The 26,980-nt window shown below is 27.8% G+C and overlaps 1 protein-coding gene across 1 annotated transcript in view; it reads right to left on the bottom strand.

Annotated features, from left to right (window-relative positions):
- Positions 1 to 16,639, bottom strand: part of LOC100214788 (voltage-dependent calcium channel subunit alpha-2/delta-4) — a 70,967-nt gene extending 54,328 nt beyond the window's left edge. The window contains exon 1 of the mRNA XM_065795488.1: positions 15,814 to 16,639. Within this exon, the coding sequence (XP_065651560.1) occupies positions 15,814 to 16,411 (598 nt within the window). The 5' untranslated portion in view covers positions 16,412 to 16,639. The remainder of the gene's footprint in view (positions 1 to 15,813) is intronic.
- Positions 16,640 to 26,980: the final 10,341 nt, after the last annotated feature.

Below are 26,980 nucleotides of genomic sequence, written 5' to 3'. Positions count from 1 at the left end.
GGCCCCTAAAACTGTAGAATTGTACTCCATTGTGTCATAAACAATTCAAAAAATCATTTCTTTTAATATTTACAGCCAATTTTTAAAAGGTTTATGTCAATAAAATACTAGAAAATCCAGTTTTGATGCAAAACCATTATTTATTGACGCTTAAGATTGACATTTAAAACGATATATTATCTGGATTTCTGAATTGTGAAATGGACCATTTGATGCATTATTTGGATTATAATTATTAATTTGTTCGTCTTTCGAGTAAAAATCTGCCTTTACTCTAAACTTTATACTTTTTATTTACTTCTTTAACGATGCTCATAGTTTGTAACAAGGTACCCATAGGTGGGGTACCTTGATACAAATTTCTGATTTATTTTAAATAGTCTGACAAGTTTAATCTGCTATATTTTGGTAACTAATAAATTTAATTTTATGTGTAAATTTATTTTACAAATAAAACCAATCGCCTCAAAAATGTTGCGTATTAAAAAAATTGTTTGGAAAAAAAAAAAAAAAAGTAAATCATGGTGTCAAACCGCGTAAGTAGTCGCCGTCTTTATCACCTCCCTCCCTCCTATATACGGATTCATACGTTTTTGGGTAAACCCCTTCCCCTATGTCTGAGTACATACTTTATGGAAAACCTCTTATTCAAACAAATTATGATTACTTTCTCCGCTGCATGCTCATTTATTTTACTTAAAAAGAGTGCAAAATTTTACTTAAAGCGAACGTATTTTAGAAGACTGAAGAAGGCTGTGAAAGCCTTTTAAAGAAAATCGTCCTAAAACATTACTGTTACTTTCTTCGATAATGCATACATTATCAAAAAGAGTAATCACAATGTTTCGTAATCGTTAATGCTAAAACATTACCTTTACGAAGCATTACGATTACTTTCTTCGATAATGTGTACATTATCGACGAAAGAAATTTTAGCACTGTGTTCTTTGAAATACTTAAAACAAAATTTTTTTTGTCGGTCTGTTTCATTAAAAAACAACAACCGCGTGGTTGATAAATTTGTTTCCTTTTTATTCGAGCATAGTGTTTCAAAGTAGATGATTTAAAATAAATGAGTTCACTTTAAATAAAAATTTGCACGCTTTTAAGTAAGGGATCGTCCATAAAGTACGTTCGCTCGGAGGGGAAGAGGGGGTCTACAAATGGCGTATATGAGATGGGAGGGCAGTGGGTCAATTATAAAAGAAAGGAGACACTAAATTTAAAAAAATATTATAAAACGTTAGATAAATAGGTTAAAAGCATAGGTACTTTTAGGGAGGTGGAGGGTACTCAAAAAAGCGTATTGCAAAATACACGAGGGGCGGGGGGGTATACGAAAAAAAGCGTACGTACTTTATGGACGACCCCTAAAGTAACTGATGAGCTAATCCATTCCCTAAACAATAAGCTTTTCGTATAACATTTCTAATTTTAATTTTAAAAATGCAAATTATTTTTTACCATTTCGTCAAGTTTTAAAGATAATTGGGTTTTAAATCTTTAGTATCTGGTACAAAATCCCTTTATTCAAATATATGTCAACCTGGAACTTAAAGAAGCGCTTATTGAGATTTGAGAAAATATAAATATACTTACTTAAAAAATTTATGTGAAACAATAATTTTTTAAGTAAATATATTTATAACAGAATGTGATTTGAAAAATAATAAGTGTAGTCAAATGTTTTTTTTTACACATTTACTTTTAAATGAAAATGAAAGAATTTTCCAAGAATTAAAATTTTGTTTCCTACTATTTAATTTTAAGGCCCTTTTTTTTTGTGGTGCCCCTAGGTCATAGCCTAGGCAGCCTGACTGTAAATCCGGCTGTTCGTAAGATAGAAAGAATTTTAATTGATCAAATAAATACATTAGCCGCAATAGTGGCAAGATTGAGTATAATTTTATAGCACATCTTCTGTACGAGCGCTAAGAGAAAATGTTTGTGATCTATATATAGACCACAAGATCTACATATAAATCCCATAGTGGTCTATATAAATATATATAAAACTTGAGATCTATATATATAAATCATAATCATTTTTTCTTAGCCAAAAGAACCAACTTCAAAATATCTCATCTCTTTACGAAGATGATAGTATAAAATCCGCAATAAAATTACAAAAAAATTTTATCAAAATTATTTTAATTGGCATTTATCTCACCTTGTCACGAAACAATTAAACATCAACAAGTCAAGCGGCCGGGTGAAAAAAATGAGTAATCGGTTATACTCAGTAATTGGTCAGCTTTACGTGAATAAAAACTTCATGAATTTCTGTTAAGTTTTTATTCATGTAAACCTGAGCAATTACTAAGAAAAAGCAATTGCTTATTTTAGTTCACCCGGCCTAATAAGACATACTTTAAGAAATATTGAATAGTTATGACAATAATAGCGAAGTAATTATACTTGGAGATTTCCAGTCATTTCCGCATAGAATATATGATCTACTAGAAAGATCTATCCCGAAAAGAAACAATTATTCTTTAGTTTTATCTGAATTTATTGAATCAAATGAATTAGAAATAGTCGATGTAACTAAAGGGGCTGGTCCTGCAATCACATATTGACACTTTACATTACCAAACTCATCTTATATTGACGATATAGCTATTTCAAAGAATACATCTTTTCTATAATATAAATAGGTCGTTATTCCTCCTTTATTTCATATTGTTAGAGAGCACTAGCCACTATCAATTGCAATTGATTTTAAAGGTCAGTATTATCGAGAAAATATAAATAAAATAACGGAGGATTTTAGTATTTTAAGATATCTCTGGAACAATCTAAATTTTATAAACTTGTATAATGATCGCTTAAATACCAGTTTTGTTATTATTAAAAGTTTTGTTAATATTAATTTTGTTAATATTTTGTTAATATTATTTTTATTAACTAATTATTGATGATTTCGAAAATGAACTTACCTAAATATATACTATTACTAATATCGGAGTGTGGGCACTAATAGAACACTTCAAGTCAAAAAATAGATCTAAACATTCAAAATCCTGGTGGAAAATCCTGGAATCTCAAATTAAGTCAAAGTAAAAAAATTCTTACACATTATTTTTTTATTTTTTGACTTTGCAATGACATCACAAATGGTGGGCTTTTCTAATGGATAAAGATAACTAAGATAAGTGGAAAAAAGAAAAAAGAAAAAGTTTATAAATTAAACGAAAAATACAATCAACTAAAAAGAAGAATAAATAAAAGAAGGAAAGAAAAAGAAATATCTGAAAGAAAATAAGTAAAGAAGTATTGAAAATAGAAGTTAAAAAAGTTAATGAGTGAAATAAATAAAAAGAATGGAAAAGAAAGAACAAAAAACTATTTATACATCGAAAAAAGAACGACAAATCAAGATTTTATTATTTTTTCATATATTTCTTTAGTTTTATTTCATATATTTCTTTAGTTTTCTTTCATATACTTTTTAGAATTTTTTATATACACGATTTACGATGTACAATTTTCTTATTAGTTATGCTGTTACGCAGTCTTGTCGCAGTGATTTTTCTTTAATTTTTTCGCGTATAAAGTTTTATTTATTATTTTTTGTTAGTCATTTATTGTTCTATCTTTTAGTTTAGTTTAGTTTTATTTTGTAGTAGTTTAGTAGTTTATTTTTATTTTTTGTTTTATTAATTATATTTAAATAGTGATATATAATTTTTTATACAGTTAAATATTATTTGTTTTTATTTTCATTTTAGCCATTTATTATATATGTTTTAGTATACGTGTATTATTATTATTTTTCTTTATTTTTTATTGTTTTTGGTCGTTTTTTTGTTGTTTTTTTTAATCTTTTTTTTGCCAAAAGTATATAAAGTAAATTTTTGTTTTGTTTGTAATGTTTGTTGTAACTTTTGTTTTGATTTTCTCAGTGTTTTTCTGTTTATATTTAATGTATTTATTTAGTCATATTATTTGCAATATATTTTGGTTATTATATTATAAGAACTATGATTAACTTTTGATTAACTTTAACTATGATTAACTTTAATTATGGTTAACTTTAATTAAATGAAAGCAATCTTTTTTCTCTTTTTCTCAATTTTGATATCAACTTACTTGCTATGAAATAACAAATGCTTTTTTTTTACTTGAAGTTTATATTTCACAAACCATAAATTTTTGTATAATTTGTTGGTTTTGTTTGTTTGTTTTTTAATTATTTGTCATATTATCTAAAAAGACTTATTTAAATATATTTTTATTATTATTGTTGTTATTATTATTGTTAAAGTAATATGTAATTTTTATTGTTATCATTTATTATTATAAATATTATTTTTATTATTACTGCCATTACTATTTTAATCATTGTCATTAGGTGTTTACTTTATATTAGTAGTTTATACCATTTGTAAACAACCATGAAATGTAATATCAAATATTTCAGAAATATATTGATTGATTGATTATTTTTAAAAATGAGTGAGACGGGATTCGTGAATGACTCAACTTCTTTAACCTTAAATCGCTATACTCGGAAGAATTTCCACAAAGCTGTCAAAGCAGCTCAAAATAATAACCTATATCAACAATACATACAAGTTGATAAACTAAAAAACTGTAATTCAAAAAATATTTTGAATATTTTTAAGTGTATAAAAAAGGATTCGAATCCAAAACTTTCAACCATAAACTTTTTACTATATTTTACTTACCATAAACTTTTTACTATATTTTAGTTACCATAAACTTTTTACTATATTTTATAATAAAACGGATAAAGAATCAATTACCTCAGAATTTGCTACTATATTTGAAAAACAATTAAACACTAAAAGAATAACTCATAACCGTACTTATTGTCAAATTCCACCTAGTGAAAATCTTGATGAAACAATAATTACTGATGAAATTATAAAAAAAACTATTTCTTGCCTAAAACCAAATAATGCAAGGATGATTTCAATATATGTGCAAAACATTTAAAACATGCCCAGTGTGATGCACTAACGCAATGGATAAGAAAATTCTTTCATTTCGCAAATAATCATGGATGGACTTCTGCAGCTATGTCATCTTCAACTATTATACCGATAGTCAAATCACTAAACAATTACCGTGGTATCAGCATTATTTCTATATTTATAAAACTTTTAGAATAACTTATCTTACTCATCAGCCCTGAAATAAAAGAAACGCGTTCCCTTAAATTTGGTTTTAATAACAAGAGTTTGACCTTGCATGCTGAATTTCTTATAAGTGAAACAATTAGACATTACAGCAACAATAATTCGCCTATTTACTTATGTGCGCTTGATGCTGAAAAAGTTCTTGATCGCTGGTGTTATTGTTTATGCTGACGACATCATTCTGTTTAGCTCTACTCTATCTGGTCTTGAAAAACTTATAACAACGTGTAATGTTTACAATAACTTAAACGGTATAAAACTCAATGCTGTCAAAGCGGAACTTATGTTTCCGGAAAACGATAAGTAACTAATGGCAATATAACCATAGGCGACTATCAAATAATATCAAATAAACAACTTAATCATCTGGGCTCCATTTGGGATACAGAAAAATGCATTTTTGTCTCACTAAATAGATCAAATATTAACAATAGGGTATCAACTTTCCAAACAAAAGTGCAAACTCTGATTCAATTTGGTATCCGATTTGCACAAATTATCCAGTTATAAAATTTTTTAGCAGTTCCAACGCTAATTTAAACGCATGTTCTGGAGCTCTGTGAAAATAGAGAGTTAACAAAGCAAAGACTTAATTAAATGTGAAGAAATGCAATTAAGTTTTTTTTTAATGTATCCAAGTATAGCAAAAACTATATGAACTCTCTATTTAAAGTTTGGGAGATATCGACGTACAAACAACAAAATAAACCTATTTATACGTCTATTAAATAATAAAGTAAATTTTGAAATTATTTATCCCAGCTTAACTATTGCTCAGTAAAAACAAGGAGCTATAACAAAATGGAGAAAAAACAAAGCCGAAAATTGTTTATAATTGCAGTACAGTCTTTGTTGTATAATTATTCCAACGGCATGTCAAAATGTAGTTAGTAACCTTTTTAATCTGTAATCAAAATACATTACTCTCTTAAAATTTGACCGGATAAGTTTATAACAACTGTTCCAACAATCAAGTAGTAACCACAACAAAAATCATGACCAACGTAAAGTAATCTTTTTTTAAATACCTCAATACTAGGTATCTTTGAATACCTCGATACTAGGTATGTTTGAATACCTAGATACTAGGTATCGAGGTAATCAAAAAAAGATTACTTTATGAAGCATTTAGTATTTTTGTTGGATTTAAAAACAGTTTGCTATATTCTAAATATAGAGGTATAAAATACCTTTTTGTAAATCTGGCAAAAATATTACCAATTCTTATTTAGACATTTATTAATTCAATTCTAATCTAGAGATGTATTATTAGTTTAAAGAGCACAAAATAAAAAAATTAACAATTAACTAACTCTAAATATTGTTTACGAGTTACTAACTAACTCTAAATATTGTTTTCGAATTACAATTACCGTGGTATCAGAATTTTTTCAATATTTATAAAACTTTAAGAATACCTTATCTTACTCATCAGCCCTGAAATAAAAGAAACGCGTTCTTTTATTTCAGGGCTGTTTTTTTTGCAATTGCTTATGACGTTTTGAAACAATATCATGGGATAATTTTGGTTAAAAGTGGAATGTGATTGGTTAACTTTAAATTATGATAATTACGCGGTGTTAATAGAAAATTTTGTTGCGACTAAGACCGTTCTTTGAGAAATGACGTATTTTAACTTCGTTCTCCCTCCAGTTTATTATACCTCCTTGCAAAAACATTCATTTTTAGATGACATAAAGGAATTATGCAAGATCCATAAACTAAATATGAAAAACTTAATTTAGGTTAAGAAGAAAGTAAAAGTTTCAGAAAATGCAATTCCTGAAGATTCTTATCAAATTCTAGTACAGGCAGTTCAATGTTGGAATGCAAAGCAACAGCAAACAATTTTCAAAAGAACTCTTGAAGAAAACATTCCCAAATAATCTTTTTATTTTCTCTTAGTATTTTTACCATGTAAAAATGTTTACAGAAGGTGTTTTAATGAAATAATCCATACATATATATATATATATATATATATATATATATATATATATATATATATATATATATATATATATATATATATATATATATATATATATATATATATATATGTATATATTACTCTAAATATACATTAATATATATGCTTTTATTATATATTAATATATATTTTTGATTCAAAATTTTTAAACTCAAAATATTTTTAGGGTATCCCAAGACCTTTGAACATATAACGAGTTCCTGAAATTACCAAAAAAAAAAGTTCTTCAAAAGTGTATCCTGTTGGGTCTCAAATGAAGCGAATTAAACAATTATATAAAATTATATAAAAACTTTGAAAATGATAACTATATTATATAAAAATAAATGTTAGACTAAACAGCATTAAAAATGAAGTTTATTAACTAAAAAAGAAAAAACTGCATCTTAATAAGTTTTTTTGACAATATTTTTTTTCAATGAAGTTTTTTATACTATAATTATCATTTTAGAAATTTTCATATGATTACGCTTCATTTGAGATCCAACATTATACACTTTTAAAGAGCTTTTTTTCTGATAATATTAGAAACTCCTTAAATGATCTAGGGTTTTGGGGACCCCTAAAAATATTTTTTATTCAAAAATTGTTTAAATCCTATGTTTTTTTATCATATAGTTCATATTGAGGGGGTGGCTGTATACATTTTTCTAAAATGTTGTTTTTTAGGACACCCTAATACACACACACACACACACACACACACACACACACACACACACACACACACACACACACACACACACACACACACACACACACACACACAAATAAACAACAAACGTTTGGTCTCAATGATAAATATTTAATTAATTGCAACAATTGTTAATTGTCTAAAAGAAAGGAGACAAATTCTAATCTTCTCGGATGTAATTTTTCAAACATTTTAACAGCCACATCTAAATCAAAGTTATAATCATAATGGATGTTCATTAAAACCAACTCAGAAAGTAGTTCCCGTCTTTGTGTTGCTTTTCTGTATAAATGAAAGCATCCCGTTTTTTTACATTCTGAAATAGTGACTGGAAGATTCCGAAATAGTGACTGGAAGTGACATCTAAGGGAAAAAAGTATGTAAATATTTGAAAACTTATCTAGCTTAGATTCTTTAAGAGCACTAGCAGCAGTTGAGGGTTCTGGTTGACATCAAAGCCACATTTTATGCTACATAACTATTTCTTCATCAAGGAAATTAGAGTTAGGGAGATCACTTTCAAAATATATCGTAGCTTTTCGAATCATTTCAGACAGCTCCACTGAAGTTTTCACGCAAATCATAGAAGGTACAAAACTTAAAAATAACCCAATTGTATTTGATGATTTAAATTTATCTTTCAACTCAACAAATATATGATCTGTGAATGGAATGATGAGACACCGTTTAAAATATTTAAAGGGCAGATTCGCTTAATGAATTTGTTAGACTGTGTGTACTTACTGACTTTGTATTAGATTTTTCGACAAGAATTGATGCATACTTATACATTTGTTCTGCAAACACATTGACGTCTATTCTCATCATTTCTATTTCTGAGATGACAGTTTTAACGCACTTAAAATAATGATAAATAAATGAGTTAACATTTCCAAGTTTATCTGCATTTTCAAGCGTACCACGCGGAGGTATACATTGTTTTCCACAATAAATAACAACTTTCATTATACATTTCAAAATTCGTGTATTGCATTTGATTTGTTCAGCAAGTTCTTTACTTAATTGACTGTCAACTCTTGAAGAAACATTTTAAATGCTGGTTGAATAGTACAATTTTAGGCCAAACAATTTTTGTGATAAACTCTATTTTTGTGATAATCTTATTTGTCTTTAAGCTTATTCCAATTGGATAATATATATATATATATATATATATATATATATATATATATATATATATATATATATATATATATATATATATATATATATATATATTAGGGTGTCCCAAAAATTTTTTTTTTTTGGAAAAAAGAGATTGCACTATCTAGAACTTGGTTACTAGGTATATTATGACTAAATATATCAGATTTTTTAAATATAAACGGTTATAAGTGCTTGGAGTAAAACTTCAAATTTTTGATTTTTTTTGATTTTTTGCTATTTTTACGATAAAACTTGTAAATATTAGAAAAAAAATTATGTTAAGCATTTATCATATTACTAAATTTGATAGTATTGTTGACAATGTGATTACAGGCATTTTAGGTTTACCCTTCATGAATTCTTCAGGATCAGGAAACTGTAACAGTTTTTGGAATATATTCTTCTTCTCATCTTTTTTAACATCATCATCAACTAAAGCCATTACAACATGCTGCTGACTTAAATACCAGGTATGATTTTGCATGCTTTTCAGTATTGATTGAGAAAACTCGGGATATTCTTTACTTAAATCAAACACATCTTTGAATGCTGCTAAATCATTAACTGGTGCTTTAAAACTAAGAGAGCTTTGGAAAAACCAAGGACAGTATGTTAAAGATATAAACAAAGAAGCTGTTTTAACCATTTTCTTCTCCTTTTCATTCATGATGTTTGAGATGTTCTTTGTCATTTCTAATGTAAGCAAATAAATTGCATCTGCCATAAACCTTGATGCATGGCAAGCTCCTGGCTGATGAAATTTTATAGCAGGAACAAGACCACCAAGGTAGTAAACATATAACTGACAAAGATTTTTGTAATCTCCTTTTTTGAAAATATTTTCATGAAGTACAGTTTCCCCAAACTTTAATGCTGTCTTGTCTATATTATAGACACGCAATTCAATCTCTAAAGAAGTCCAGTTAAACTTAACCAGATTGTCTGATGATGTGTCTATCTTGTCAACAATTGTTGACCAAGCCCTCTGTGAGCGCACATAAATTTCTCTTCTCGGAGACTTGGTCTCAGCGCCAGTCATAAAATGTTTAATATGTACTTCAATAATATGGTGACGACACATGCGCCAGACAAGACTTGTATTAAGGACAGTTGATAGGATTGTAACTGCTCCCGCAAATTTTCCAGTGTTAGATGCAATTGTGTCGCAGCAAACACCAATGATATTGTCGACAATATCATAGTATTCCAAGAGATTGAGGATTAAATTTGCCTGCTCGGACCCAGTTGAATTTTTTGCCTGCACTATGCCAAGAAAAAAATCATCTCTACATTCTAAATCTCGGCTAGTTACACTAACTGCATTTCTCTCACAGTTAACTGTCAGATCTTCTTCAAGCTGTCTAGCAAGTTTCCCATCAAAATGGACTATGAGTGTTTTTCCTTTTAAAACATCAACAAGATCCTGTCGTAGTGTTTCACCTAAATCAATTAAATTATACATTTAAAGTAATAGAGATAATAAAAAAAATAAACTTTATCAATTTGGTGAATAATATTTGCCAAGATTTTTAATAATTCTGTATCTTTTTCTGTGTATTGTAGATCTTAATAAATTAATCTCATGCAAGTCAACAGCTGCTTTATTGCAGATAGCAGAAATTATAGCAATCTGGGGCCTAATACCGATTCTATACCGAACGCTAACAGCAAAAGTAGTTTCAGTTAGTTCATCTGGAGTTAACTCTAAAATTGTTTTTGATTTTTTTGATTTGGATTCATCATATTCAGAATCATCACTTTCTTCACATAAAATGGAACTTTCAAATAGGCTAACATCATCTTCAAGTTCAATTTGTCCATCCAAAGCTTTGTCAGTACTTTTCTCGTCTGTTGATTTCTGCAATCTGTCAAATGTTTGCAAAGTCCTTTTTTCTTTTTGAGCCTTTGTGTTTTTCTGATCATTCAATTGCCTAACTCTTTCGTATTTCTGCTTTCTTCGCAGAGCCTTAATTTCAAATTCTTCATTATACTGTGCAGTCATGGTCATATTCCTTTTAGATCTCTAGTCTTCGTAGAAGGCTACATCTTCATTCTTTGCATCTTCGGTTCTTCTCTGATCTTTCATTATCATGTCAATTACTGTAGGAACAGATATATCAAACAAGGTATTAACCTCCACCTGGAAATCTAGTTGCTTTTGAGTCCAGATCCCTTTACTTGAACTCCAGTTTAGTTTACTCCATCCTTTCATTTTGTTATATTTCTCTGTGAGTTTTAGAGATCCTTTCACTGAAAAATGTTACATAGCTGAAGTTACTAAAAAACAAGATAAGCCTATAATAATTTTTTTGTGTGCAAAATTTACCAAACAGATCTTCCACTAATAATGTTGCACGTAAAACCAGTTTTTATCCAGATGCCAGTGACAGCTGAAGTTACGCATCTATTGATTGACCTTTTGCATGCTCTATACTGACAAACTAGACTTCAGGTTCCTGTTTTTGTTGGACAAGCAATAATTTCTTTGCTGGACTGAAATCTGGTGCTCCTATGCAAAAGAGAATTAACTGAAATATATAATTATATTCATGAACTGTAGGTTAAGTAAATAAATTAGAAAAAAACTAGATATTAAAATTACCTAGAAGATTTCAAAAAGTGAAAGTATTGCAGGATATTTCTGACACTGGGCAGCTGGTTGACTGGAAGCTCATTTATGGGATATTTTAACAGATGTAAAGATCGCCTTAAACTGCTTTGAACAGTGTACTTTTCTTTTTCCCCTTTTTTGCTGGATTTTTTTAATGTACGACATTTTTAACAATATATTTAATTATGAAACTAAAAACTTTGAAACAGTTTTAAATCACATGTATATTAAAGTAATCAAAGTTTTATAAGTAAAAAATAGCAATGATCAATAAAATACCAATAACCAAGAAAAAAAGTTAAATATACAATTTAATAAAAGTAAAAGATGACTACTTTAAATAATTATATTTAAAAAATCCTACTTTTGAATAAATTTAATCTTTTTTATATCACATGTACAATTAAAATAATAAAAACTTAAAAAACATGACAAAAATTGACATTTTTTAAAAGTTTTACACACCAAGCTCTTACAGTTGTCTCAGATCAATATTTTTTATATATTTCGTCATTTTACATATAAGAGCCAAGTTTTTGATAGCGCAAAAAAATTTTTTTTTTTTTGTGACATCCTAATATATATTTATATATACATATATATATATATATATATATATATATATATATATATATATATATATATATATATATATATATATATATATATATATATACATATATATATATATATATATATATATATATATATATATATATATATATATATATATATATATATATATATATGTATATATATATATATATATATATATATATATATATATATATATATATATATATATATATATATATATATATATATATATATATATATATATATATATATATATATATATATAATGGAAAAAGGTATGCCAAGCAAAAAAAACAATAATTGAATTTTTGAAATTTGAAAAAAGATTTATTTCTTTTAAATAAATATATAAATAATAAAAAAGCACTAGAGGCCTTTCACTATTTTCATCAGTAGTGCTATGTTTAATGCTTTATCAAATTTTTTTAGATTACTGTAGAAAGTTAGATAATAGAAAAATTAAATTGCTATATTGTAACTATGAGTTACCATTGTAACATTTTTTTAAAAAAGGAAGTCTCTATTAAATGTGTCATGTTTTTGTTTATGTAAATGACTTTCATATGACAACAAATTTCATATGACAAAAAAATTTGTTGTCATATGAAATATATATATATATATATATATATATATTTATAAATATATATATATATATATATATATATATATATATATATATAAAGTATATATATATATATATATATATATATATATATATATATATATATATATATATATATATATATACTTTATATATATATATATATATATATATATATATATATATATATACTTTATATATATATATATATATATATATATATATATATATATATATAAAGTTATATAAAAAAATTATTTTACCATTCATTAGCATGGTTTTAAAGTTGTATGAACGTGTTTTGACGTTTATTTTCAGTCCTGCTCTGAAGCGTTAAAAATCGTATCGTAAAGCCATAATTTAGTACTTTGATAATATTTTTAAACATGATTTGTATGGTTTTTAATAATCATTTCAACTTTTTTTCTGACAGCAATGATTGCGTCGTTTTATTTGTTGTTTTGTAATAATGGATTTTTCGTTACGACCGTCACGACAAAAAAAAAACACAAAAATGCTTGCAAAACTTTATATAAAAACTATAAAACTCAGTATATATAATAATATCATTATATGCTAAATGCACACATCAAATGATTTTTTTTTACCATGCCGTTCGCTGCATTATGTCTGACAAAGTTGTTTTGTTCGGAAGTGGTAAAAACTAAACATTACGACCGTCACGCTACTTCGAGTTTTTGAAAAAATTTAAGACTTTAATGCCGTAATTTTTGCATACTTAATTATACGATAGTATAATTATTCAATCAGTAAAGTCATTTCCATTTTTAGTTCATTTTAAATAGCTTTAAGAGTGTAAAATGTTACGACCGTCACTCGTTGCTGAATTGTCACTCTCGCTATATTGCTCATATATAAATGTCAGTAAATAAAAAAATCTAAAAGTACTATTATCCCAAACAATTTAAAAATATATAATGGTATTATTTAAAGAAGCATTGGAAATGAACAAAATTATTGATAAAACTCAAAAAAATCTTAAATTTCCAAAATTGAGGAAAATGAAATTGAGTATGCAAAAAAAGAAAAATCTTCGAAAAATTTAATAACTTTTCAGTGAATATTGGTTGAAGGCTAACATCAAGAAGAAACAATCCAAAAAAACTATTCAATAACTATTTTGATTACATTAGTTCACTTTCCAAAACTGATCTAAAGTTTCAGAGGAAATTGAAGAGACAAATAAATCAGTAAAAGAAAACAAAGCTCCGGGCATTGACAACATTTCCAGCAATGTAGTATTTGATTTATTATCCATTGTAAAAAATGTTCTTTTTAATATTTTTAACTCATCAATTCAAATAGGAGTTGTCCCAGATAAATTAAAAATAGCAAAGATTCTACCAATATTTAAAACTGGAGACACGCCATTGCTAAGCAATCGTAGACTTATCTCAATTTTTCCACTATTTTTGAAACAAAAAGAATCTACAACAGACTTTATAAATATTTTTCAGACTTAAAAATCTTAGGCGAATATATTACCGTTTACAAACATACATGAATGTATTTTTTAAAAGATAAGCTTTTTTTTATACTAATTTTGAAAAGTGTTTGAAGGTGGTTCGTTTAAAAACATTCAATCTTGTGCGTTTCTATTCCTGTGCATATTTTTATTTTCCTGTGCATTATAAAAAACAATTATAATAAAAATGATAAAAATAATTATAATAAAAATCTTATTTTAGGCTACCTGAATGTTTGAATGTATAATTTTTTTTTATATTATATTTTTTTGCCATAATATCGTAATAGTTTGAAAAATAAACAACGATTTTTTAAACGCTATAAACTGGAAATTTAGAAATTTTTTGCTAGAAACTTTTGATGGCTACTATTCCCCTCATTGAAATTACATTAAATATGAGTTGTAGAGATATAAATTATGTTAAATACGAGTTGTAGAGATATAACATTTCACTTGAAATACTCATATTTTGACTTACGTGCTTGACCATACATAACCTGCATTTAAAACGTTGTCACAACTCTATGATCATAGTGCAATCTTGTAACTTTCTCGAAATTTTTATTAATATATAAAATAAAATTAAAAAAAAGCACACAACTAAAACTTATATTTTTCGAGTAATTAAAGTTTATTCATTTTGTAAGAGGGTCGTTTATAAATTACGTACGCTTTTAATAAATCTTATTCATTTTGTAAGGGGTCGTCCATAAGTTACGTACGCTTTTAATAAATTTTGTTCTTCTTGTAAGGGGTCATCCATAAATTACGTACGCTTTTATTTCAACGCTTAAAAAGTGTAAATCAAAATCAAAATTATTATGATTTTGTAAAAAAAAAAATGTTTTAAACTTTCAAAAAAACTTTCAAAAAAAAATGTTTAAAAGTTTCAAAAAAACTTTCAAAATTTTTTTTTTAAAACTTTCATTATCAGAGAGTTCTAAAGCAATGTGGCTTTTAATACTTAAGTAACTCGAGTCTTCATACTTAACTAATTAGAGTCTTAATACTTAAGCAATTAGAGAACTATTAGATAACTTTGGCGGTGGCACCAGCTTTCTGTAACAAGATTCAAAACTCTGGGTTTTGGACTATTTAAGATTTAAATATTCAATAGTTAACAATCTAAAGTTCAGAAGAAAAAAAATTTTGCATGGTTAACTTTTAAATGCCAAAATGATTTTTGAATCAAATAAATGATTTTCTAAATATTTGATGGATTTGATAAATTGCGTTCTAATTTTTATTAATTTTATTATTTATTATTTTTATTGATATTATTATTACTTTTTTATTATGTTAATATTGTTAATCTAATTTAAAAAAAATCAGGAAACCTTGAATGAAATATTCTTTTGTTACCAGACTCATATCATTTTGATTTCACCATTGTATAATTATGAAATAAATGAAATATAATTTATTATGAAGTTTTTATATGGTTTTATAACTATGTATATTTATAAATGACGCAATGAACAAATTTAAAAAATTACCAGATGGTTCGCAATACTCCTCCATAATAAGATGAACATCATTACGTTGGTTTGAAATAAACACGTCATCTAGTTTTTGAGTCCATAACACTTTGTTCAACATATCAGAACTATATGCATAAATATTTGTGGGTATATGGACAAAACTTCGTGTCAAATTTATAGGGACATCAGTCGGAAAAGGTCCTACAATTTCTATCACTGGAATACTTGTGTTTGATTCTCGGGAGTATTCAGCAAAAATATCCCGCACGTTGGGATACTCAAATCTTTCCAAGTTATCAACGTACTTGTATGATTCTTTTTCATCAAGTATCTTTTTTTTAATACTTTCCAGAGATTTTACTTTCTTTTCAAATAAACTTGCAACACCATGGTTAAATTGATCGTTTATTTTCTGACCATCAGTTTTTAGAAATTGTATACTGTTTTTGATTGAGTTAAAATCTTCGCTTAAGGCTTTATATTGTGTGATTTTGTTGGTATAATAGTCCAAGATTCTTGAAAAAATAGCAGCACCTTCTTTTAGAGTTGCAACAGTTGGCAAATCGTTTTTTACAACTCCAAACAACAAGATAAAAATTATTTTAAACCTCATTGTAACAAATATATTACGATTTAAAAACTTTTTTAATGATTGTTAATACAAAATATAGTTTACAAATCGTGACTTATAAAACTGATTTAGAATTGCTTATTAAACCTTTCTTCTTTAAAAAAATTAAAAGTGCGGAAATTAATAATCTTAAATTAATAGAATATTTGATCGAGCCTCATCAAAATGTTTGATCGAGTCTCATCAAAATGGAATGATATTCATGATAAATGAATTAGTGTAATTTACACATTCTGATTTGTAGATTATTATTAACACCATGACTTCAATTATATATCATTTTTGATATCAATATTGCATTCACATTAAAACTATTTATTAATAAATATGTAATGACTTCTCATTTATTATTTATAAACAGTGAAGTCCTATTTAAAAATCATAGCTTAAGAACTTACGTGTAAAAAAAAAAGATCAAACTTTTCTGACCAGATGCTGAAAGACGTGACGCTGTACTTTAATGCTGAAAATTGTACTTAATTTGAATTTTAAATATTGATTGTTTATTTGTTTTTTATTTTTTATAAATTTACCATCGTATTTGCAAAACGTTTTTTAATTTAAATAGAAATTAACATAAATGAAAAAGCACTTTATTCCAAACTTTATTCTCTCTTTATACTTTATACCAAACTTTATTCTCTCTTTCGTCAACTTTTAGCAAATGAATATTGATGTAGACAAATGAAAGTTTATTTAAAATATACCTTTAGTATTAAAATTAATTTATTTAAATCATTTTTATGCTTCCGAAAGTTACGGTTTTTCTCATTGTCGGATGATAAAAAAAGTTGTAAAATGTTATTCTAACCATGAATTTAATTGCATGATCCGAATGAAGGTCGTTTTCGTCAAGACAACAAAAATTCGGGCAAAGCAAATTTTTTCGTTACGACGAAACACCGTTTTGATTTCCAATTTCTTTCTTTTTGCGCTTTTTATTTTCGAAGACAACAATAAAAATGGCAGCAATAAGTTTACGCTGTCACTACTTTTTTTTTTCCAATAAGCCCTTCAATAAGAGCAGACGCGTTTTTATCTGTTTAAAAAAAAAAATTGTTTTACATAAAAATATTTAAAAAAATAAATCAACAAAAAACTTATTGGCCGTTAAAACATTAAAACAAATGACAGTTACACTTGCAGAAATTAAAAAAATGCTTCAGGAAATGTTATTGGAATTTAGAAAAGAAACAGAGGCAATGCTGAAACAACAAGAAAAAATATTTGTCGAAATTTTAAGTGCAAACACAAAAATCTTCAATGAGCATCTTGATAAAATCCAACAAAGTTTTAAAGAAAATGCTAACCAAATCAAAACTTTGGTAAAAGATATTGAAGACGTAAAATTATCTTTAAATTTTCAAGAACTTTTCGATAAAAAAGTAGCTAAAGTCTACGAAGAAAACAACGAACGCTTTGAAAAGAAAAACATTCTAGCGGAAAATAGAAACGCAAAATACTGAAAAATTGAAGATAGATATCGAAAAAAAAAATCTGCGAACTGATGGAATACCAGAAAGTGCAAAAGAAACCTGGATTGAAACCGAAGAGAAAGTTCAATTATTTTTATCTAATAAATTAGGACTGAATGGAGTTAAAATCGAGCAAGCTCATCGGACCGGATTGAGATAGGATAGATGTACAAGAACAGTTTTAATTAATTTACTTAGACACAAAGATAAAGCCAAAATCTTTCAAGAATCGCACAAATTAAAAGGAACAAACATGTATATAAACGAAGATTTTTCGCTCGTTATCGTAATTATTAGAAAGAGATTGCTGACTGAAGTCAAAAATTGTTGGACCAGAAATGTTTTCCGGATTTTGCAAAAAAAGTAAAAGAGATGCTAATTCAACTTGTCTTCTTTCTTGAATTCTTTCTTCTAAAGCTTTTAATAGATTAAAAGTTATTTTAGACTTTATATTTTTTGGTTCTTTTAATAGAAATGAAAATATACCTTCACTAGTTAATAAAGTGGCATCTCGTCGCTCTAAGCCTTCTACTGCTAGACAAATGGGTTCCAAGACTTTATGAAGTTCCAAAAGTGTAAGATATTGAGCTTCATTCCACATATAAGATGAATAAAGATCATTCAATGTTAAAACTACACATTCTTTTACTGCTAAAAATCTTCCAACTATTTCCTCTATACTATTCCACCTTGTTTTGCAGTCAAGAATTAAATTCAACTCTTTTCCTTTTTTTAATTTTATATAATTTTGGAGAATGGTATTTCTTACTGGAGATTTGCGAAAAAATTTACAAATTTTTCTGATTTGTGAAACGGAATGTTTGCAATTGTCAGACAAAATAGGAATAGGATGCTCTTGGTTACAAATATAAGAAAAAGGTTCTTCATATTCGTCATATTTGTCTTCATCTTCATCATCCGATTCCTCACTTGAACCATTTACTTCGGATTCAGCTTCAACCATTTCTCTATGTTTATATAATACATCAGTAACTGCTAGGTGGATTGCATTTGAATAGCATAGTTGATTAATTATACATGATAATTTGCTAAATTTTATCCTAACAGCAGCACCATCATTTGTTGCAGCAACAATGTCAGTTTCTTGATTCAAATTTAATATTTTAAGTCTCGAAGATATTAATTCGAATGTTCTCTGAGCATCACAAGAGCCAGCTATTGGAACTAATCCTAAATTAAAATCTTTTGCTAAGTGATGTACATAAATGTATAAATATCTATGATTTCTTTTACTTATCCACTCGTTTAAAGTTATAGAAAATATTTTTCCACTCATTTTTATTGAATCTAATTCTGTAATAGTTTCAAGTTTTGCTTCGTCATAAAATGCATGAATGAGATCCATTATTCTAGAGTTTTTTTGGGTAATGAATATCCTCGTTGTTAGAGACCCTCGTATGAATGAGCTTTTCGTAATGCTATTTATAGAAAACCCAACCATTGCAGCAAGTTTTGATAAGATTTCTTGTAAGCTACTCCTTTTTACTTGCATAAAATTTAAAATATTAGTTTTTTCTTTTAAAAAAGATGTAGGACCAGTATCTTCTTTGCTGAACGTTTCTGATTTATTTTCAATATCAATTTTATGAACTGATTTTAAGTGGTTACGTAGATTACTTGTTGATGAACCTTTGCAACTCAACATTTTATTACAATATTTGCAGATTGCTTTTTCTATCCCTGACCTTTTAAAACTATTCCAAACTTCTGACTTATTCATTTTTTTTTATTATCTGGAAATGAAATTAAATTATTGAATAAATATTTTTGAAACAAAAATGCCTTACCTTTTTCAATTGTAACTTTAAATTATATTACCACGTTGATAAGAGCTTAAGCTCATATCATAATTATATTACCATAACATAACAAAATACTTAACAAACTAATTAAGGGAAACTATTTATTTATAAATTATAATATAAAACATACTTGATTTTTATAAGTAACAAATTTGATTCTATAAGTAACAAATTCCAAAAATCTAATTTGCAAAATAAAAAATCTTAGTATAGTATACACATAAAAATAAATACTACAATATTACATTTAAATAGATATAAAGATCATAATAGTATTATATATATTATTAATATATAAACGATTTAAATTAGTTACATTTATAAATACATAAACACAATATAATCTTACACGTAAATACATTTTAAAAATGAATAATAAATCCCAATTATTTGAGAAGCATATGAATTTTTCGGGAAGCCATTTTGGAAAAACTTTTTAAAAATTTGTGTTTATGTATATGAAAAATTGTGTTATGTGTTATGTTATGAAAAAAGTACATCGCGTGTACTTTTTTCAGTCAAGCAACTGTTTCTATTGGGTAATTATTACGTAACATTTTACAAAAATGATAAGGGATAAATTTAAAGAAGCGTGTTAAAAAAAAGGAAACAGAATACTCAAATAACGTAACGAAATGCTATTGTATAATAACAATATAAAATAAAAATGATAAAAAATAGAAAACCGGTTTTCGTAATTTAAAAACCGGTTTTCAAATGTGTCAAATTTATTAGAAAAACCGGTTTTTGAAAACCGGTTTTGAAAAACCGCAAAACCCTAGACAAAATCATTAATCTAAAATATGCTTTCATTAAAAATGACGAAAAACTTATTAGTAAAACTAATACAAAATAAAATATGATCAACCTCATAAATAGCTGTAAGAAAATAATTTTTTAACATTTAACATGGCAGAAACCAATATATCAAACATTTTAAATATGCCTCACAGAGATAATATACTTTTAACAAATGACATTGATTCTGATGTAAACATTTTTGACAAACTTTCAGTCGAAACTAATTACTTTAATGTCAGTGAGGCTTCTAGCTTTCTTAATTCTTCATCATCTTCTTTTTCGCTGTTAAACCTAAACATCCGGAGTATAAATAAAAATGTTGAAAATTTGAAAATAATATTAGAAAATTTAAACCACAAATTTATAGTCTGAACGCTACGTGTAATTTTTTCTTGGAAATGAAGTGGACATTACAAAAACTACTTAAATAGTTTAAGGTTGATATCTTGAATGAGAAAAACTTTACGTGCCTTTCTGAAAGTGCTTTAAGGGTCAAATTTGGGCCCTTATTTGGTACTGATGACGTCTTGCTAATAAAGTTTTTTAAAAATCAAACTAAAAAATACATATTTACGTCAAATGTTAGATAACTTCTTGAGAAAACCTTATAATAAATAATAAAATCTTGAGAAAAACTTACGAGCATTTCTAGAAGTGCATAAAAGGTCAAATTTGAGCCCTTACTTGGTACTGATGACGTAACGCTAATAAATTTTCCAAATTTCGTGAAAGAAAAAAAAAATAATCAAAAAGAATTTCGTGAACAGATTTTTAAAAGGGAAAATATTACAAGGGTCGAAGTTCTTGATTGATGACTTCAAATATATCAAGGATAAACACATTTTTGGTTTTTTGCATGCGTGTGTGTGTGTGTGTGTGTGTGTGTGTGTGTGTGTGTGTGAGCGTATATACATACATACATACATACATACATACATACATACATACATACATACATACATACATACATACATACATACATACATACATATATATATATATGTACATGTATATATATATATATATATATATATATATATATATATATATATATATATATATATATATATATATATATATATATATATATATCATAGATGGATATTTAATCAGTTTGATAAAATCCTGAACTTGCATCGGAATTAGTCGAATAATATTCTGTTAAAGTGTCGTCCCAATCATTTTTGTTTTCATAAGACAAACAGTTGCACAAATCCGTACAAGTCAATCCATGCGATCGACAAAGACAAACCCGTGTTTCACATTTTGACTTTTTACACGCAAAGGAAATCAACTACAAAACGTCTTTTGGAGCAGGTGGAATGAACATCCATTCAACCTCAAGTCGATCGCCAATTTCTCGCCATCCATATCCATTGGGTTTCGGAATATTGGGATTTGCCTCTAGTGATCGTTTGAAAATTGTTGTTACATACAAAACTCTCTTGCAATAACACATTAGAGCATCCCTAATAGGTGGAAGCTTTTGGGGTTCCGGAGCTACTTTATTGGCAATAAACTTGAGGTATCTTCCTTCATTTGTATCACTGCATTTCAATCCATATAATTGGCATATAAACTTTTTTATTTGGTCGAATTGGGTTACATCAAAGGTAAAAGAGTCCCCAACCATGGAAAAAATTGACTTGTACTCTTAAAACTGTCTCATTAGTTTGAAAAATTTTGACTTGCCAATCTCGTAAAATGCACTTGTATAATCGTTCCCGCTAAATGCATGAAGAGCAGAAAGAGCTTTGCAACAATCAGTACCTAACTGTGAGTCAATCAGATTTATATCAAGAGTCCGCCTTTCAGAAGAAACGCCAATATCCACAAATAAGTGTATTTCAAGTTGGTTTTGGAAGTACAAAGCGTAAATACCAAAATCTGTGTCAACCGTGTAAATGTAAACGGTTTTGAAACCAATAGATGCAGCATGTTTAGAGCACAAGAACACTTTTGTATCAGCCTCTTCTTGACTTGTGTGCAGTGATCAACTTCCTCGCTTGAAACCTTTATGTATAATACAACTTTATTTGATACGCTACAAAAACAGAAATAACTTATATCACGTAAATAAATAAAACAAAGTAATAATTTATTAGCTAACCTGACCGCCAACCTCGCATGTCAATTTATAAAATCGTGACTGCAAGTTTACAAAGAGCACATATCCGGTAAGCTGTGATGCAAATCTTTCCGTATGTGACCAATCTTTTAGTAGGAATGAAATAAGCTCGGTCTTGTTGGTAGCATCTTGCAAATATTTTTGCCATTGTTTAGTTCTTGGTTGTTCTCTCCGCTGAACCTTAAAATTTAGAGATCCTGATTGACTTTTTCGAGCACGTTTGAATGATTTTATCGAGCCAGGTTGGTATTGGTCTGTCACAAAATATACTGTAGATCCTTTCAGAATTAGATTTAAAATAAATACCTAAATACTAAAATGTAGTGTTTAGGTAGAATTTATTAATTATTTTAGAACGACTAATATGTTCTTAAGAAACAAATGATTTCGGCTTTCGGCAACTATTTCAAGTTAAACTGCTAATTGAATAAGAGGATTTATCAATACCTATAGTAACAGTAGTAAATTAACTTACGAAGAAGGTTCATCTTGTTTGTTTTGACGAGGCTACCATCAGGTAATCCCAACGCACATGGGATAGGACTCAAAGAATAACATTGTATTTGTTTCAAAGCTAGACCTTCTCTACCTCTAGCAATAACTAGCAATCTTCCAAATATACTTCGTTCGGCTGATATAGTGAATGATTAATTTTTTAGGCAATGAATTTTTTTCAAATTTAAATTGTTAAATGTTTGCAGACGACACATTTTGATTGGAGTGTAAAAAGAAACTGTTGAAGATTGAATGCGTTCTCTAAGAAACCTTTGGAATTCTGTACCCAGCATTGAATGGTTCCTTCAGACGTACTATAACATTTTATTCCCCCTTGGCATTTCTAATTACGATTAATAGTTTGTTCAATGCATTGGTCAGATGAAACTTTGTTAAACGTACCGCTCGTTCTTCTTACGGAGAAGTTTCCATCCCTGTTTTCAAAAAGATAATAAATTATAAAGATTTAATTTAAAACTATTTTTAAAACTAAAATTTGTTGAAATCCATACAAAATTTTTTGGAGTACAAGCTTACATAAACTGTTGATAAATACTTGAATGAGTTTTAGGAAATTGCATCATTTCGGTCCAATAGAAAGTTAAGAAGCAAGAATAATTCGGACGATCATAGGCAAAAAACAACGGTAGCATTTGGCGTGTTGCCTCAAAATGAAGAGTCAAGTTACCAACCTTCGTTAAACGGAGCAAAGCAAAAAAAATATTTAACATTTCAATAAAGGAAAACCAAAAAGCAGAAGTTGGCCCGGAAATATCAATATCTTTTGGCACATTTGAGTGATCATCTAAAGTTTTGAAGAAATTATCAAGCAACGATTTCAAATTGTCATAATTCGTCTAGAAATAATCAAAGTACAATTTCAATACTATCATTAAATTCACAGACATGAAGTATACTTAGGCAAATTTATTTACCTCCTTTAAACAGTTAATGAACTCAGGTGAGGAAGAGAAGTTATTCAACGAGGAAAGATTGTTTTCAACTAACCAGCTATCAAAATGTTTTATCCTCTGCTAGGTTAGTGCATACAGATATTGATAAATTCGAACGGCACGGTTATATTGCTTTCCCTTCAAAATACGCTCCAATGAACTTTTACCTTGAAAATATATAAAAAATATCTATAGCACTTCTTTGGTCAAAAAAAATTTGCTGCAATATTTGCTACGTAATATAATGTCAATAAAATTTAAAAAGAAATCACTCACCGGCTATATCAGCTTCAATTATCCAGTCTTGTTTTCCGGCATCATTAAATCTCTTGCCAATAACAGCTAGAAAAATACAAGATGAGTAAAATGCACCCATTTGAAGGACAATAAATATTTTAAGATCAATATGACTACGGTTCATCAGGATTTCCACCGCGTTTGCATATATAGCTTGATCCATGACAACGTCAGTCTCTGTGAGACCAAGATTCTCGGCTTTAGCTTTGGACTGGAGCAGAACTTCAAGCACTGTGCTCAAGTTTGTAGGCGATGAGTTAATAGCAGGAAGATAGCTAATATTGTGTAGATGTCTTCTGATATCCTTTTAGGTGTAATTAGGTAGTTAAACCCAGTCCAACTTAGGATATCATTAGAAAAATGATATAGCAAGGTCCAAAAGAAATCCAGCTTCTCTGTCTTACCGTCTTTTGATAACGCGTTTGTTTGACGTATGTAATCTGGTTCTTCTCGATTATGCTTTACGTACAGAGGCAACTCTTTCTCAATTGCCTTAAAAAATCTTTCTCTTTTTCTTGAAATTATTTCATTAACTTGTTTTTGTGTACTTGTCCAATATTTTGTAACTGAATGACAATTCCATTTGTGACGTGCATAGAAGTTCCTTTTAAAGTTTCAGGATTTATGTTGTTGTTGTCCCAAACGAAGGTCACAAATTTTGAGGGCAGTAGAACAGAAGGACAAAAACTTTTAAAAATTTGATTTTGCATTGCATTTTGTGCAAGAAATGTTTGTAAATAATTTACTTCATCATAAGAAAATTCATGTCCTAATTTACTTAGCCATTTCACTAACTCTTTTGATCCAGTTTATCGTTTGGTACTTAACCCTAATAACACGTGTTTAGAGCATCGATGATGGCCGTTTGTTACGTCATAAATAATTTATAACGTAACAAAACAGATTATTTTGACAATTCCTCTTTTACTAAGTTTTTTTTGTTAAATTCAAATAGCTTACTTGTATGAATAATCTCTAAATTGTATAATACGTGTTCTTTCACATAGTCGAAGAGAAAATGCATAATTGCATCTTCTGTCATAATAAAAGGAGATTTTTGGGGTCTTGTATATTTAAGGTAACAAGACCAATGATAATATAACTCTAAGGAAATTATGGTTTGCCATTCTGTTTCCGATATACTAGCCATATGGCTGTAGGTAAAGCTGACAACCTACGACTCATGGCCATGAGTCGTAGGTTGTCAGCTTTACCTACAGCGTTTTCTGTTAACATGTTTGTTGCACTTTCCGTTACGCATTTTGTAAGCGTTTCATACCCATTCCTATCTTTATTAGTCTTTTTGCGATAGCAAATGCAACATTTTTCATCCGCAATATTTTTTCCTAAAACAAGGGAATTATTTTAACTTTGAAGTAGTACATAAAACAATAAAAAACGTGAAAACTGTGGGTAATATTATTTGCTTTTCAATTCCCACCCAAGGGTTTTTGAATTTACCTGATCTATCTTTTTTCCGAGCTGAGATTCTGCGCTTAAATGAGGATGCATTATCCACGCCTACATTTTCGTTGACTTTTTCTGCTCTACTTTTCCAATGTTGTAGAATGTTTAATGTTTTTACATTTACATACTTATCGTAACATCTTTGATGGAACAAGAGAGTTGTTGGGCACGTATCCAGGGCCGTACCAAGGGCGGGGCCAGCCGGGCCGCGGCCTGAGGCGCCAAAATTGGGAGGGCGCAAAATTCCCCAAATTAATTAATTATTTTTCACATTATGAAACTAATTTGCGTGGCGTCACTTTTATGTTGATAAGAAAATTAATTAAAATTGCGCCTCCTGACGAACTTTAAAATAAAAGCTCATTTACCAAACAGAAGAGCGCCCTTAAACACTAAAAAGTTGTATTTTCTGAACATTATTTTTTACAATGAATCGTGCAAAAAAATTATCTGGTGCTGAATTTAAGAACGACAATTAAAAACCAATAATTATTTATAATAAAACAAATGATTCATTAAGGATCATATAAATTAATTTAACGCACACATTAAAAATTATTCTAAAAAGAAAAAAATAAAGACAAAAAGAACTTCGAATTTAAAAAAAAGAACGCCTAATTTAAGCGGCTTAATTAAAGAAACAAATGAAATGAAAGCTAAAGAAAGTAAAGTAAGCAAATAATAATAAAAATAAAGATGGAGAAGAAAAGAAAAAAGAAAAAACAAATAATAGAAGAGCGCAATTAAAAAATAAAAAGTTGTATTTTCTGAACATTATTTTTTACAATGAATCGTGCAAAAAAATTATCTGGTGCTGAATCTGAAGAAGAAACGAAGAGACCGTCTTGAAAGTGACGCAAAACTATGAAATTGTTTCAAGAAGTGGTTGGTAACAAACTCTTCTGTGGAAAAACATATTATTTCAGAGGATATTTGCAATGAAGTTGATATTGATTCAACAGCTGAAGTTGCTGCTACATCTTTAATTACTGACTTAAATTCATATCATCCATTGGAATTAACTGAAGAGGAGATTTTCATTGGCCAAAGTCGAGACGAATTTGGACCAAATGATTCAGAAGCACAAGAAGATAGAAATTCTCAGCTTTGAA

The sequence above is a fragment of the Hydra vulgaris genome, chromosome 04, assembly GCF_038396675.1.
Source record: "Hydra vulgaris chromosome 04, alternate assembly HydraT2T_AEP".
Taxonomy (NCBI): Eukaryota; Metazoa; Cnidaria; class Hydrozoa; order Anthoathecata; family Hydridae; genus Hydra; species Hydra vulgaris.
The sequence above is the reverse complement of the archived record's forward strand: the minus strand, read 5'-3'. Positions and strand labels throughout refer to the sequence as shown.